Genomic DNA, 17,648 nt, shown 5'->3' on the forward strand with positions numbered 1-17,648 from the left:
TGGCGATTTCATAATGGGTAACTTACTTTGTAGGTACACAATCATTTCAAGTAAGTAAACCTCAAGATACACTTCATTTTAACTAGCTAAATCCTGTGTAACACCTAGTAATTCACCTATACTTATGCAGATATTACATGTACTCTGTGGTGTACTTGTGTATTTATCCTCTCAATTGGATGGCAAGGAGGTTCAGGTTGTCAAAATGGGTAACGTACACATTAATTATAAATGATTTCTTTATTATAATCTGGGATGACATGCGTATGGTGGACCCTAGTCAGTGAGGTTTACCTATATCTGTTTTTGTAAACGCAGCCAAGTTAACCTATATGGTACACTTTTTGGGGGCAAGTGCTAGCAGCAACATTGAGTGGAGATTTTGAAGAGTGCGTGTTCACGGGTAGGTAATTGGAGCCTATTGAGCCGCCAACCTTTGTAACCTCGGACACCCAGTGCATCTGTCCACAAGAGATTACAACCTTGTGACAGTTATTACTGAATCGGATCTAGCTAAGAAACTAAACAATACATTGTTGAATTTAGTGGAAACTTGCCCATTTGTAACAAGCATGGTAACAAGCGTTTGTTGTTACACCTCTGTAATTATAGACTGCAATTACCATCAGTTACATGTTGTTATTACAGTGTAACTATTAGTGATTACCATTAACTACAATACTTGTTATAGTGTAGTTACACATTGAATTACTCTGTATGAAGGACCCCTTAAAATTAAGCGTTGGCAAATATTTTGTTTGCACATCAGGACGGTTTTCAGTGTTTGGGATTTGTAATTGAGACTTTTACTGTACTTTGTATGTCTGTAGGAGCATTAGTCAGTATATTGTATAGGCATTTTGAGCAGAATCTCAACCTTCAACACAACAATTACTTACTTTCACTTTCATAACTCAACCTTCGCTGTTTACTTCAGCCCAGATTTTAGTGACGCTAGAGTTAGCTGAATTCCCATTGACTCTAGAAACATGCACAAAATCAGTGCGAACCATTATTCTCTGGTCATTTCTGCCTGGCGGTCAACACAGAGAGCCTTGCGGAGAAAAAACACTCCAAATCGAACTACATCTAAACATTAATAAAGCATTGACGGGCTAACGACGATATGAAGTGTTTCATCCTTCTGCTCTTAAGCATAAGCCTTCATGCTGCATCTGCAGGTCAGTGTATGAAGTTTCTATTAATATTAGATTCACCTATGGGATTTAGTAAAAAATATGTTGTTATATTTAATATTACATGCAACGCTTTTTTAAATTAACTAGCAGAGGTGGGACAACGTCATTATTATTTGAGTCACAAGCAAATCTCAAATCACAAAGTGTGAGTCTCAAGTAGTGTTGCCAACTCCTCAGTAAGGAAAGTAGCTAATGGCTGTCCTAAACGTCGCTAGAAGTCGCTAAATGACGTCATCACCTAAATTGCATAATAGACCATGTGCATGTAATTGTGATGTACGCTGTATGAGAGAGGAATAACATCGTGGGTGTCACGAATCCCACCGAAGGTGGCTCCCCTGCCAGTTCGGGCGGCGCTCGGCGGTCGTCGTCGCCGGCCTACTAGTCACCGCTGATCCCTTTTTCCTTTTCGGTTTGTTTGGTCTTATTGGTTGCACCTGTTCCCTGTTTTGTTTCTTGATTTGTGTTTATTTAAGCCTGTTAAACCCGCCCAGGTTTGTGCGGGATTATTTCGCTGTTTTGTTATTTGGATGTGCTGGCTGACGCCTTATTTTCTCTCCGGACTGTTTTGGGTTGGTCATTCTTATTACGCGCCCTTCTGTTTTGGCGTGACCGTTTTGTGCCGGAGAAAATAAAGACGATATACTTACCCTCTGCGCCTGACTCCAACCACCACTCCTAGAATCCCTGACAGTGGGAGAGACAAAGTGAGTAAAAAAACACCCTAAATATGTTTAGAACTGCAAATGAACTTCTGTCGATTCTTGTTTTTTTTCTAAATGTCACAATTCCAACCCTCCTTTATCCGGGCTTGGGACCGGTAAAAGTGACAAATATTTAAATAAGATATTAATAATTTATTTTAATTTGTGGGCTGATTAATTATATAGTGGGCTTTATTAATTATATGATGGTGGCTGCATCTGATGGTCAGTCTCAGCTGAGGGAGACAGCAACAGACTGAGGGTCCGCCTCTCAACGCCGCCTGGTCTCGTAGACTAGACGTAACATAGTAAATATGAATCCGGGACACTCATTTGTATGATATGTTGCGTTTGGTATGGTTATACAAGACAGATTGCGTTATACACCCACCCCGACCAAGCGACAAAGGTCTGTCAACCCAAAGGTTGCGAGTTCGTATCTCATCACAGACAACTTAAACGTTTTAGTTAATCAGCAACTTTTCTACTACTTTTTAGGGGTGGCAGGTAGCCTAGTGGTTAGAGCGTTGGGCCAGTAACCTGAAAGGTTGCTAGATTGAATCCCCGAGCTGACAAAGTAGAACTCTGTCGTTCTGCCCCTGAGCAAGGCAGTTAACCCACTGTTCCTAGGCTGTCACTGTAAATAAGAATTTGTTCTTAACTGACTTGCCTAGTTAAATAACTACTTAGCATGTTAGCTAACCCAACTCCTCAACTTAACCCTAACTAGAATTTGTAACATATCATACGTTTTTCATATTAGTAACATATTGTACATTTTGCAAATTTGTAACATAATATAATCTGAAATATGATAATTATCAATGATATCGCCGGGTAGCCTATTGCTAAACTGTAGTTTGTATCGATAATATAAACATACCGGAGAAAATGTAACTGGTGCTTTCTGGTCACTAATCTGGGTATGTGTCCTGCCATTGCGCGCCAATGCTATGACTGGTAATTGGTCAACAATCAAGACGTTTAACTTTTCGGTTCTGAGGCACAAATTAGATGTGTTTAAAACAAGAAGTTTGTGTAATGCCGTAGGCCTATGTTAGTAACCAAATCAAATAGGCAAAGGGATAAATGTATTAGTCACAAATGGTAGGCTATACCTATGTAGCCTATTAAAATATGTATTTTCTTCTCATTCAGTTTCACACGTGACTGACTCCCACTTTGAGAATCACTAGCTCACGCGACCTGTTGATTGACAGTTTGCTCGTCCAATCAGGGGACCAAGTGTACGTTTCATTAGCCAATCTGTTGCATGATTTTTGCAGGATGCTGTCTCTGGCTGTGTGGAGAGTAATCCATGAAGACTGTGCCACAAAATAAGTGACAAAACATTACACAACCTGGTCAGATAATTTCAAGTTCAGTCTAAAGTCAAAGTTGAGTCCCGAGTCTTGAGGCTCCAAGTTCAAGGCAAGTCACAAGTCACAAGTTATTTTATTTTCTATCAATTCTAGTCTCAAGTCATCAAATTTGTGACTGGAGTGAGTCCAAGTCATGTGACACCGAGTCCACACCTCTGTCAACTAGATATTAAATATTTTTTTCTTTGTGATTTTCGTTTGTTCCAGCTCTATGAATCTACCTACGGGACTTGGCATGTGGTCGCAATGGCAGGCAATAGTTCTACTTTTACAGCCTGTGTACACTAGCATGCGGTAAATTGCTGTGTGCTGCTTCGGCCGCCCAGAGTGACTTGCTTGTGGGTGTGCTGGCAGCATAGAGCAGCACGTTCGATTTTGCATCAAGAATTCAGCATAGCAAGTTTGTATGAAGGTCTAGTTATTAAATGGGTAAATAGTTCAACCCATTCTCCTTTTAATGAATTTATTCACAGGTAAATAGTAATACGCTCTAAACCGCTCTGGTGGTAAACAAAGGTTGTTGCTCTGTCTCCAATCATCCACGTGGCTGGGATAACCTAGTAAAGTAAGTATTTTGAAAATGTTTTTAAAAACATTGTATTATTCGCTATAGCGAGCTACAGTGCAGGCTAACTCAAAGTAGCTAGTTTGCTATCTAGCCAAGTTTACATACTGTATAGCTAGTTAAGTGAATTAAATGTCACCAGCTACCTAACATCATATTAGCTAGCTATCTTGATGTATTTATCATTGAATTAAATACACAAACTCCAAATATATTTGTAGGTAGCTAGCTAACGGCCATGGAAGAGGGTGAAAAGATAGCAGCTCTAGCTATCAAAGAAAGGAGAGAACGCCATTCTGGATAGGGCAGGTACTTTAGTGTAGTTCCAGTCCCTAAAAAGAAAAGCTGAGGACAGAGATAATAGCAACATAGTATTCATTGCGGTCTAATTTGAGTATAATGAAGCCTGTTTCTTGTGATGTTTTCTGTCCTCAGATACAGAGAGCTGTGAAATTGTCTGCAGATGAAGAGGTCCCAATGAAGAGCAGTGGTTCTCAGTTCTGGTCCTGGGGACTCAAAGGGGTGCACATTTTAGTAGTTGGCTTAGCACTACATGACCTGGTGATGTAAAATCCTAATAATGACTATCTTCCATATTCCTACAGGTACTGGAGATTCCTTCAAAACGATTGCCTACAATTACCATGTAGAGCACTACACGGCAGTGGTAGAAAAAGTATGCAATGGTCATACTTGAAGAAAAGTAAAGCTACTTTAATAGAAAATGACTGAAGTAAAAGTGAACGTCACCCAGTAAAATACTACTTGAGTAAAAGTCTAAAAGTATTTGGTTTTAAATATACTTAAGTATCAAAAATATATGTAGTTTCTAAAATATGCTTAATTATCAAAAGTAAAAGTATAAATAATTTCAAATTCCTTATATTAAGCAAACCAGACAGCACAATTTTCTTGATTTTTATAATTTACAGATAGCCAGGGGCACACTCTAATACTCAGACATAATTAAGAACTAAGCATTTGTGTTTAGTGAGTCTGCCAGATCAAAAGTAGTAGAGATGTCCAGGGATGTTCTCTTGATAAGTGTGTGAATTGGACAGGGGGAGACCTGCAGCTCACTGCTGTGTGCCAGAGGAGAGGTATGCTGCTCTGCAGGATGTTGCCAGGATGGGGGACAACTCCGCAAGTGAGTGTGGGAGAACTTTGTACCATAGACTACACTATGCACAACCGAAAGCTCATATAAGAGCCACCCACATTGCAATAAGAGTATTCTTCCGTTTACTTAGCTATGTCAACTGCAGTTATTCAATTCTCAGTTTCTCTCCCGTTCTACTTCTCAGGTGAGGGTGATATCTGCACAAAAACAAAACTGACTTTAACAGTCAGTCACCCTTACTGAAAACGAATTAGGACAATTAAGACACCCTACAACCTACACCCCACACCTACACACTTATGTATCAATCTGATTGATGTGTTGTACAGTAAGCAGGCTCAGGAGTTGTCTCCTGCTTTCAAAGAATAGGCAAGACGACCAACCATGGATAATAGTAAGACACTCCATTATTTATGTAACTACACTACATTGTTTGTCCTGTGTGTCTGTGCTTGTTTGTTAGTATAAAGTATTCTGCATCCACTCAGTGTGGACACCAGGTGAGGCCACACACATAGATTGCTGTTGAACAATCTCTTTAACTACCTTATTTTCTCAAAACAGTCTCCCTCCCTCACTTCATCCCTCTCCCCCCTTCTTAAATCCTCTAGGTCAGTGGTATTCAATTCTTACACTGAGGTCTGGAGCCTGCTGGTTTTCTGTTCTACCTGACAAGAAATTGCACCCAGCTGATGTCCCAGGTCTAAATCAGTCCCTGATTAGAGGGGAATAATGAGGGGGGGGGGGGAAAACGCAGTGGAACTGACGACTAGGTGGAGAGTTGAGTTTGAGGGCTCTAGGTTATATCAGCTGTGTCGGTGAACCACTCCCGCTTCTGAACTGCCTGACAGAGGGCACAGCATGATCAGAGGTGAGAGGTCACTTGGTCGGGCAAACAGGAAGTATTATTGAAGAGATGCTTTACATTGAAACACAGACGTAGTAGTCCCAGAGTTAATGATCTAAGGTTAGTTTTGCATTTCACCTTCTGATGATTATGATGACAGACATGGTGTTAGAATTATAAAGACACAAGGCTTAATCATGATATCTCTGAAGTACAGATTGAACTTGTATTCATATTATAATATTTATAATGCATGTGTTATGTATTTATAACACATGAGCTTCTTTCAATAAAGCTTTTCACATTCTCTACTGGAATTGGTTCACGTTCTTTACTGGTTGAAATTAAGCCTCTCATTTGATGAAATGCTACACCTATATACTGGCCATATACCAAAACCCCCAAGGTGCCTTGTTGCTATTATAAACTGGTTACCAACATAATTAGAGCAGTAAAAATGTATATTTAGAAATACCCGTGGTAAACGGTCTGATATACCACGGCTGTCAGCCAATCAACATTCAATGCTCAAACCATCCAGTTTGTAATGGTCTGTAAGTTACCTTGGATTTGTTATTTACTAACATGACTCTCCTTGTTCTTCTGCCTGCAATATATGTCTGTCATGGATTGGGCATAGCAATAACAATTATTTAAGTTTATGTTCAGTTTCAATCATTTTTCTTGAAGGTGAAGATATCTAAGCAAATCCTTATTTGTATGTAATAATGCAAAAACAGTTGTAATATCCATTCGGTGTCAGGCCAATACCACACACAGCTCACACCTGCTGGGACAGTAATGGATTCAGTAGGCCTACTCATGCATAATCCCTTTCAATACTGTAGTTCACTCAGTGCCAATGGGATGATCTTGATGTCATTTTCTGTATGGAAGGTATAGTACATATGGCTTATGGAGTTAAGAATTGTCACCTTCAAGAAACACGTTTCTTATTCCACTGCTATCAACTGCATAAAGCTGACAAAGAGCAGGAAACTCCTAATGGAAACCATGCTGTTTTGACGCAATGATCTGTTATTTGACTAGTGAGCTCTTAATAATAAACATAATACCCTCATGGAATGGAGAGCATTGTTTCACTAGAATACCTCAGATTTCAGTGTCGGCAAGAGTCCTGAGGAGGCTTGAGTTACAGTTACAGTACTTGTCTTTCACATTGTTATTTTAGTCACCAAAAGTGAAAAGACATCGTGTTTAAAAGAGATCATTGTGGGAAAGTGTAGGTGACTGACTGTCTGAGAGCAACAGGCTTGTCTGTTTTGAGGTTACATTCCATGAGAACGTGTTGGTTAATAACTAACCACACTGTACAGTACACTGAACGTGATCTGCATTTTTTTTTTATTTGATGTTCGGTGAAGGAAGGTATTTTGACGTCAGAAAAAATGATACACACATGCTGTCTATGAGTGATAATTACTTAATTTTCAGTTTTGGTGTCAAACTTATCAACTCATTTTGCCATGGCGCTTAGTGGTGAAGTGAAGGTTAATCACTCCCATTTGTGTTAGTATAGTCTTGCGACCCACTTCAATCTCGTGGCCAACCTTATCCGCGATCTAACGGATCATTTTTGGTGTCGCCATTACGGTGTTGTAGCATAAAAGACCAATCCAAACATTCTCAGATTAACCAATTTAATCATAATTTATCCTAACTTAACTGTCTGTCAAAGAGAATAAAACAGGACGCCTTTTAATATTTTTCTCTTCTGTTTTCATACAGCATAATCAGGTTGTGGCAGTTTTTTAAATGAACCATGAAGGACTCCTATGCCCCCAGTTTGGAAATGAGGCAACTATGGTTTTGCGTTGCATTTTTTGCGTTGTACTGAGCAGTGTTTTTAAATATCTCCATCTGAATTAACCATCTGAGTTAACTTGCACTATACATGAGTTAATTTCCTGTAAGCCTCTACTGCTCTGTAATTCTCCGTGTGCTTTACTCACTCAGTGGGCTGTATCCGAATACCCGTACTTGCATACTACATACTTAAACTGCATACTATACTCATCGTCGCATACTATTCAGCACATACGTTAAGTAAAGGGTATGCAGTAGGCTCCTGACTGGCTGAGTAGATGGGGCGGGGACGAATGAGGGTGGATTTATCCAAATTCAACAGACATGCATCGCATTAACCGGCTTGATAATAGCTCATTTCCAATTTCATTAAGTTCTCTAAATTCTGAATAGAATATGAATGGGGTTATAGTCTGCCTATAACCAGCCTAAGTAGGACTATCATATTCTAACTATACCGTAGCACATATAGCCCATCAATCCTATTTAAAAAGGACAGGAGACAAATACATTTTTGTTTGTATTTAACTAGGTAAGTCAGTTAAGAACACGAGCCAAACCCGGATGACGCTGGGCCAATTGTGCGCCGCCCTATGGGACTCCCAATCATGGACGGATGTGATACAGCCTGGATACGAACTAGGGACTGTAGTGACGCCTCTTGCACTGAGATGCAGTGCCTTAGACCGCTGCGCCACTCGGGAGATACTTTTAGTTTCATTTCAACATAATTATTAGAGAAACCAAAGTGCTGTAACATATATAAATTAAATCAAATCACCTAGTACACACCAAAACTTTTTCTAATGTTCAAATCAAAAGTTATGCTACTATACAGTGACTTTGGAAAGTATTCAGACCTCTTGACTTTTTCCACATTTTGTTAGGTTACGGCTTTATTAGTTTATTATTATTCATTTTTTTTCACACACAACACCCCATAATGACAAAGCAAAAAATGTATTGTCAGGTAGAACAGAAAACTAGCAGGCTCCAGACCTAAAAAAAAAAAAAGATATCATATTTACATAAGAATTCAGACCTTTACTCAGTACTTTGTTGAAGCACCTTTGGCAGCAATTACAGCCTTGAGTCTTCTTGGGTATGACGCTACAAGCTTGGAACACCTGTATTTGGGGAGTTTCTCAGATTCCTCTCTGCAGATCCTCTCAAGCTCTCAGGTTGGATCCTCTCAAGCTCACCCCAGCCTGAGGACCTCTAGACTGGGGTGAAGGTTCACCTTCCAACAGGACAACGACCCTAAGCACACAGCCAAGACAACGCAGGAGTGGCTTTGAGACAAGTCTCTGAATGTCCTTGAGTGGCCCAGCCAGAGCCCGGACTTGAACCCGACTGAACATCTCTGGAGAGACCTGAAAATAGCTGTGCAGCGACGCTCACCTCCTGACAGAGTTTGAGAAGATCTGCAGAGAAGAATGGGAAATATAGGTGTGCCAAGCTTGTAATGTTGTACCCAAGAAGACTCGAGGCCAAAGGTGCTTCAACAAAGTACTGAGTAAAGGGCAGGGTTGGGGAGTAACGGATTACACTTTATCCATTACATGTAAGGGATTACAAAAAAATGGTAACTGTAATCTGTTACATTACCAGCAAAAATATTGTAATCATATTAGAAATACTTTTGAAAAACTAGAGGATTACTTCGAGGATTACTTTTAAATTCATTCAAATCAGCATAGAAAAAGGCGCAATTTTAGTTTGTTCCACCTGACTGAGTCCGACCACAAGTCAGAGACCACTATGATGACACACTAAATTGGTTTGATGGGTGGTATGAAAGAGCAGGAATAGGCTTTTGTAGGCTACAGTCCAAGCTATGTTTTCCAATGGTGCGACTGCTGTCGGCATCCAAATATTATCTAACTTGAATAAACGCTTGGAGGTAAGGATGACAGCAGTGGTGTGGTCTACGGCGATATGGATATCACTTATTATTGATATCTACGTAGCGCATTGATGTGAATCACACTGCTGCTCTCTCAATTAGCTATTTGCGCCTTACGGATTGTGGTTGTTGTGGATGGCAGTTCACAAATCTAAATGTGTATTTGAACCCAATAATGGTTGAATTCAAGAAATGTAAGCTGACTATCAATCATTGTTTTTGAAAACGAGTGGACAGCCAGTGAAAAATACCCTCTTTCAACAGCTGCGTAGTGAGGATCCCAGCCTATGGAATAAAAGTGGGGCTTTTATTGCTCAATCTAATTCATGCTGATAAAATAAATCAATCCATAGGCCTAATGGACATATGCTCAAACCACACACTTTTGATAGACTTAAAGGGGCAATCTGTAGTTGCTACATCCATTTTTGGACTTATATATATCCATTGATTCTTGAAGAATATAACTTAGAAATGCCTCATGAGCGAATAGTTATGTAATTGTGATATTTCAGTTGCCAACATTTCTTGAAACCTCTTCTTGCTTTGTCATTATGGGGTATTCATCAATTTAATCCATTTTAGAATAAGGTTGTAACGTAACAAAATGTGAGAAAAGTCGAGGTGTCTGAATACTTTCAGAATGCACTGTAAGTGGTTAACCGATTATGTGTCAGTGTATGCGGCCGAGTTGATGGCCGTGATTATAGGTTTGAGATGGGTCGAGGAGGTGAAACCACTCAGAGTGGTGATCTGTGAAGACGGGCAGGTCGGATAGTGGAGACTTGTTTGTGGAGATGAATGGGATTGGAGAGGATGGGAGTGGTGGTAAGCTTTTGCTGGGTTCCTGCACATGTTGGTGTGGAGGGTAATGAGAAGGCTGATGTGGTGGATAAGAGTGTGGTGAGGAGAGAGGGGGTAGATATTCAGGTCCCGCTGGGCAGCAGGGAAGTCAAGTCCTTGATCTGGGCAAAAGGGCTCGGCCTTTGGCAAAGGGAGTGGGATGCTAGTAGTAATGGGAGGCAATTTTATTGCGTGCACCGGTCAGTAACAGAAGATGTGGGGAGTATGGAATGTAGGACAAAGGAAGTTGTGTGGAGTAGACTACGGTTTGTTGTGGATGATAGGGAGACATTGAAACAGGTGAGTGTTTAGTGGAGGAAACGGTGGAGCATATGTTGATATTTTGTGAACTGTATTACGTAAATAGGGAGAGATTGTGTGGAAGGGTTAGAGAGGCTGGATGGGGTTGGAGTTTGGGTGGTGTGGTGTGGTGGGGGGGAGGAAAGGAGAGGGAAGTGGTGTCTAGGGCTCTATTTCACTTTCTCAGAGGAACAGGACTAATGAAGAGAATTTAATGTAGGTCTGCTGTGAATGGCCTCCCACTCCAGTACAGTAGGTGGCGGTGTATGCACCTTAAAAGATGGATGCGATCCGCCAACCCAATCTCGAACAAGAAGAAGAAATGTTGCATACGAAACTGAATAAAATATAAATGCAACATGCAGCAATATCACAGAGTTACAGTTCATATAAGGAAATAAGTCAATTGAAATAAATTCATTAGGCCCTAAACTATTGATTTCACCAGTGGTGGAAAAAGTACCCAATTGTCATACTTGAGTAAAAGTAAAGATACCTTAATAGAAAATGACTCAAGTAAAAGTGAAAGTCACCCAGTAAAATACTACTTGAGTAAAAGTCTAAAAGTATTTGGTTTTAAATATACTTAAGTACTTTTGGGTGTCATGTAAAATGTATGGAGTAAAAAGTACATTATTTTCTTTAGGAATGTAGTGAAGTAAAAGTTGGCAAAAATATAAATAGTAAAGCAAAGTACAGGTACCCCAAGTAGTACTTTAAAGTATTTTTACCTAAGTACTTTACACCACTGGATTTCACATGGGATTACAGGAAATACAGATATGCGTCTGTTGGTCACAGATACCTTAAAAGGGTAGGGGGGTGGATAAGAAAACCAGTCAGTATCTGGTGTGACCACCATTTGCCTCATGCAGCGCAACACATCTCCTTCAAGATGTGTTGTGTTGTGGCCTGTGGAAAGTTGTCCCACTCCTCTTCAATGGCTGTGTGAAGTTGCTAGATATTGGCAGGAACTGGAACACGCTGTCATATACGTCAATCCAGAGCATCCCAAACATGCTCAATGGGTGACATGTCTGGTGAGTATGCAGGCCATGGAAGAATTGGGACATTTTCAGCTTCCAGGAATTATGTACAGATCCTTGTAACATTGGGCACCTCATGCTGAAACATGAGGTGATGGCGGTGGATGAATAGCTCGACAATGTGCCTCAGGATTTCATCACGGTATCTCTGTGCATTCAATTTGCCATCGATAAAATGAAATTGTGTTAGTTTTCCGTTGCTTATGCCTGCCCATACCATAACACCACCGCCACCATGGGCCACTCTGTTTACAACGTTGACATTAGCAAACTGCTCGCCCACACAACGACGTACATGGTCTGCAGTTGTGAGGCTGGTTGGATGTACTGCCAAATGCTTGAAAACGATGCTGGAGGCAGCTTATGCTAGTGAAATTAACATCAAATTATCTGGCAAGAGCTCTGGTGGATATTCCACCAGTCAGCATCCCAATTGCTCGCTCCCTCAAAAAACTTGAGACATCTGGGACATTTTAGAGTGGCATTTTATTGTCCCCAGCATAAGGTGCACCTGTGTAATGATCATGCTGTTTAGATTCTTAATATGCCACACCTGTCAGGTGGATGGATTGTCTTGGCAAATGAGAAATGCTCACTAACAGGGACGTAAACACATTTGCAAGAAATACGCTTTTTGTGTTTCTGGAAAATTTCTGGGATCTTTTATTTCAGCTCATGAAACATGGGACCAACACAATCTCTCCCTACATGTTGCGTTTATATTTTCGTTCAGTATATTAAACTTTCTTTTTTCGCATACTCAAGCAGCCTACTATTTAGGACGCAAGTAGCCTATGGGTATTTGGACACTGCCAGTATTTCCCATGAATGTTGGAATGGAGTTAAATCATAGCATTTTAATAATCTTAAAAACGTTGTCTACCTTACAGCTATGCATTCACTGCGTTATGTGTACACTGCGACCTCCGGAATGCCAGACTTCCCAGAGTTTGTGACTGTTGGGTTGGTGAATGGAGAACCCATCTCGTACTATGACAGCATCATCCGCAGAGAAACTCCCCGACAGGACTGGATGAAAGAAGCGGTTGACCCTGATTACTGGAATAGAAACACTCAGACTTCCATTGGCGACGAGCAGACCTTCAAAGCCAACATTGATGTTGCCAAGCAACGCTTCAATCAGACTGGAGGTGAGTGATGCCCCCATCCTTAATAAGTTCTATATCAAATATACATCAACGAGTAAAAATAGTATTTTCATGGCCAATTAAGCCAAACTCATTCCAGGGTTATTTTATTCAGAATGGTTCATCCGGATAAAGATTATCCTGTGTTATTCCCCCATCAGATTCTGTACCCTGTTTGTAGATGTGGTATCACATCAAGTGGAAATGTGGTTTCATTTAATTCATAAGCAAAGGGGAGCATAGTTCAATTTAACACAAGATAATTTTGGTCTAGAATGTAAGTGCATGAACTTGTGTGTGTGTGTGTGTGTTATCCACACGGCCCAGCTATATGTTCCCCCTCTGTCCCCCACAGTAGAGCTGTAGTCTCCTCAGCCTCCCTGGGTGTCTCTCTGATCTGATGGGACTGTAGGGAGAAGCAGAGGAGCAGAACATGATGATGATGATAGTGATGATGGTGATATTGATGATGATTATGTGTATTTGGTCTTCTCTGCTCGAATGGTCTTTCCATCTCTCTCTCCTGTTGTTCCTGACTGAACAGAGGATCCTCTCTCACTTCCTCTATTTATCTCTGACATCATCACTAGAGGACAGTCTTCATTTATCAACAGGGTTTTATTCATTGACACACCTGAAAACGACAGTCGTACACAACATCCATTAGTTAGAATAACACTACTGTACTGAACACAGTGTGTATCTTCAACACAGTAGATAGAACCAAGCCAACATCAGCTGGTGTAGAATAGATCCACACTGTCTGAGTCTCCTCATCAACTCTCTGTCTCTGTGGTGAAGCTGTGACATCATCATCACTCTGTAGAGGTCTGGTTGAACAACTAACACATGATGATATAGATCCCACTGGCAGACTGAATCTGCAGGAGTAGTGCACAGAGTTGATTATCTCTCTCTCTCTCACTCTCTTTCTCTCAGGTGTGCACGTTTACCAGAATATGTATGGATGTGAGTGGGATGATGAGGCTGGAGTCACAGAGGGGTTTGATCAGTATGGATATGATGGAGAGGATTTCTTAGCATTTGACCTGAAGACATTGAAATGGATCGCCCCAACGCCACAGGCAGTCATCACCAAACTCAAGTGGGATAATAACATGGCTCAGATACAGCAGGATAAACATTACCTCACCCAGACCTGCATTGAGTGGCTGAAGAAGTATCTGGACTATGGGAAGAGCACTCTGATGAGGACAGGTACGGAGACACATGACATGATTGCTTGTCTTACACAGCAATGATGTGATATTCTATTATCAGGATGTCACTTCACAATGCATGATATTAAACTCGCATTGAGATATTTTGAATAATGATTCATGTTCTCTCTTTTTCTGCCACCCACTGTCATTTTCTCTCTCTCTCTCTGTGTGTCTGATTATTCCCTCTATTTATTCCCTCCCCACTCCTTCTCTCCAGTCCCTCCGTCAGTGTCTCTGCTCCAGAAGACCCCCTCCTCTCCAGTGACCTGCCACGCGACAGGTTTCTACCCCAGTGGAGTCATGGTGTCCTGGCAGAAAGACGGACAAGATCACCATGAAGATGTGGAGTACGGAGAGACTCTCCAGAACGATGACGGAACCTTCCAGAAAAGCTCCCACCTGACAGTGACACCTGAGGAGTGGAAGAACAACAAGTATCAGTGTGTAGTTCAAGTCACGGGTGTCAAGGAGGACTTCATCAAGGTTCTGACTGAGTCTGAGATCAAGACCAACTGGGGAAACACCAACATCGGTAAGAGGGAGAAATATACACTATACCCAACCCTCCTACTGAATATGCCCAATAGTCCTAATTTAAGTTCACTCACCTATTCTGTAACACTACCGCTCTGACTGCATGTTCTCATGGACCCCCTGAACTTTTGACATTGAGGGATGCTGCTTGGAGTTCATTTTAGATGAATACACTCTGTTCTGATGAGTACAGGTGCAATTGACCCAACCCCCATCTTTGGAGGGGTGGTAGCTCTCCTACTGGTCGTTGTTGTTGTTGGGGACGTCATTTGGAAGAGTAAAGTATATAAGGGAATATTCCACCAAACCAAGCCATCAGAGTCAATAATAACATCACGTATATCTCTGTGTTTCAGGCTTTGTTCCGGCCAACAGTAAGTGCCTGCCTTTATTCTGCTTCTGACATCATCACTGAAACTGAAAGAAAATGCTTCATCTTGTAGTTGTTCATCATTTATCTTCTGACTTTGGATATATTGTGTTGGAATGAATCCATTTTAGAATGTGGTTTTATCTATTTTCCTCGTAGCTTCCGATGTTGGTTCCAACTCCTCCCACAACACTGCTCCAAAGGAATGAGGTTTCTCTCTGACTAATCAAACAGGTGAATATCCCTCTGGGTGTCTTTGAAACACCAATGTCAGCTTTCTCACCAATCCTCCATTGACATGAATGCATGTGATGATGTCCACAGGTTTCAGTTATTAGTGGATATCTAAAGTTAGGATTTGGAGTCTTTCCAGTGAAACACGGTGTATTCGTTTGTCATCTTCACTGACGACGTCTGTCTGTCTCTGTCTGTCTGTCTGTCTGTCTGTCTGTCTGTCTTCACAGGGGAGAATCACAGACAAGAGAAGAAAGACGGTGAACTCTTCTAGAATTTGAGTCAAAGAAATGTGCATCCATGAACAGACACCTTTCTCTAAAACAGCCCTATATGGTGATAATGTTTTATAACTAATAACTGCAAAACTAAACTCTACAATGACAAAAAAATGTTTAATTTTTTTTACAGTAACTGGGTCTGTTAATGACGTTATTGGTGTTTAAACTATACTGAACAAAAATATAAACACAACATGCAACAATTTCAAAAATTGTACTGAGTTACAGTTCATATAAGGAAATCAGTCAATTGAAATAAATTCATTGGGCCCTAATCTATGGATTTCACATGACTGGGAATACAGATATGCATCTGTTGGACACAGATACCTTTAAAAAATGGGCATCACAATGGGCCTCGGGATCTCGTTGCGGTATTTCTGTGCATTCAAATTGTCATCGATAAAATGCAATTGTGTTCATTGTCCGTAATTTATGCCTGCCCATACCATAACCCCATGGTGCACTCTGTTCAGCAAACCGCTTGCCCACAGAACGCCATACACGTACGTGCTATACCATTGTGAGGCTGGTTGGACGTATTGCCAAATTCTCTAAAATGATGTTGGAGCGGCTTATGGTAGCGAAATTAACATTCAATTCTCTGGCAACATCTCTAGTCGACATTCCTGCAATCAGCATGCCAATTACACGCTCCCTCAAAACTTAAGACATCTGTGACATCTGTTGTGTGACAAACCTGCACATTTTAGAGTGGCCTTTTTAGAGTGGTCACCAACACAAGGTGCACCTGTGTAATGATCATGCTATTTAATCAGCTTCTTGATATGCCACACTTGTCAGGTGGATGGATTATCTTGGCAAAGGAGAAATGCTCACTAACAGGGATGTAAACACATTTGTGTACAATTTGAGAGAAATAATCTTTTTGTGCATTTGGAAAATTTCAAGGATATTTTATTTCAGCTCATGAAACATGGGACCAACACTTTACATGTTGTGTTTCTATTTTTGTTTAGTGTAGTATTGAAATGCAAAAAAAATCTGTAATTTTATATTCACTTAAATAGTTTTTCTATTGGTTCATTAACATTTTTTTGCTGTATTTCTGTTTTTGCTTCATTTTTATTTACATTCTGTACATATTATATATAGCAGGATGTGTCTTCTCGATGGCGATGTGATGATTTCACCCACATTTTGAACAGAAATGACAAGTTATATGAAAACTACTGGACAAAGAGTTTTCACTTTTGCTAACATGTAACATTGAAGTTGTTAGATGTTACAAACTAATTGCTAAAGTTATGCTGTGCCACACTGTCAACACCCTGGAATAAGGAATATATCACTACTGTCATAATAATAGACAATATTAATAACTACAAGCTTTTTGAAGCTTTTGGATTTTTCTGCTACACAGGTTTACCAATCAAAAAGTGGAAATCTGGAAAGTGATTACATCAATGTAAAACTAGTAATAAAGCTATAATGATGCCACCTTTTTAGCATAAAAACATACATTCCTGGGTCTTTGTGATACATATTCCATGGTGTTCAGTAATGCTCTGCTACATCATTATATAGCCGTTTTATTCTTAACAATGCTGTACAAATTATTTTCTCAGATATTTAGTTTTATTAAAAACAAAAAAATATATTTTAAGTGAGAAGTATGCATTGGTCTGAAGCCGAAAAAGAAAGGATATTCACAAGCACCACATTGCCTACTCCACCCATGTTCTACCAAGCTTTTCCAGTACACAGCTTTGACCTAGCTATGTTGGTATTGTACTTCAAACTATGTGTAAGCAGGTTGCTTAGGATTCAAGCCTTCTCAAACGGCCTAATTCACACTCTTAGAGGTGCTTCCACAATGATGTGATTTTTACAGCACACAAGGTAAAGTATTAGATCCTTCACACACCACTGTAAGACATTATCCCATTACACTACCATTTCAAGCTTTTCTTTTATACTTACAAGACCATCAGGCTTGATTGAGCTGTTTTGTCTTGTAGTAATGTGGTGCATGTCTGTATTTCCTTAAACCTCCCTGAAACCTTTATTTTAGCAATACATGGCATTGAAAACAATTTTTCTAATAACTTTTGGTCAGTAGGTGGCCAGCATTACAACAGGTGGTGGTGTGTTGGAC

The 17,648-nt window shown here is 40.3% G+C and overlaps 1 protein-coding gene across 2 annotated transcripts; it reads left to right on the forward strand.

Moving 5' to 3' along the window:
* The first annotated feature begins 995 nt into the window (after nucleotides 1–995).
* Nucleotides 996–17,011, forward strand: LOC106588402 (major histocompatibility complex class I-related gene protein). Of its 2 annotated transcripts, XM_014177345.2 has the most exons (7): nucleotides 996–1,181; nucleotides 12,630–12,890; nucleotides 13,827–14,105; nucleotides 14,328–14,642; nucleotides 15,001–15,018; nucleotides 15,174–15,248; nucleotides 15,479–17,011. In XM_014177345.2, exons 1-6 carry the CDS (start codon nucleotides 1,127–1,129, stop codon nucleotides 15,221–15,223), a joined length of 978 nt encoding a protein of 325 aa, XP_014032820.2. In that variant the 5' UTR covers nucleotides 996–1,126; the 3' UTR covers nucleotides 15,224–15,248; nucleotides 15,479–17,011. The 2 variants fall into 2 exon arrangements, with proteins under 2 accessions (XP_014032820.2, XP_045565516.1); XM_045709560.1 differs by lacking the exon at nucleotides 15,001–15,018.
* Nucleotides 17,012–17,648: the final 637 nt, after the last annotated feature.

This window comes from Salmo salar, chromosome ssa27, assembly GCF_905237065.1.
Source record: "Salmo salar chromosome ssa27, Ssal_v3.1, whole genome shotgun sequence".
Taxonomy (NCBI): domain Eukaryota; kingdom Metazoa; phylum Chordata; class Actinopteri; order Salmoniformes; family Salmonidae; genus Salmo; species Salmo salar.

Bases quoted from the DNA above. Each gene is read 5' to 3' on its own strand.
- LOC106588402 (XM_014177345.2), top strand. From the start codon at position 1,127: ATGAAGTGTTTCATCCTTCTGCTCTTAAGCATAAGCCTTCATGCTGCA. The intron at 1,182-12,629 runs GTCAGTGTATGA...TCTACCTTACAG, and splicing joins CCTTCATGCTGCATCTGCAG to CTATGCATTCACTGCGTTAT. The intron at 14,106-14,327 runs GTACGGAGACAC...CCTTCTCTCCAG, and splicing joins GAGCACTCTGATGAGGACAG to TCCCTCCGTCAGTGTCTCTG.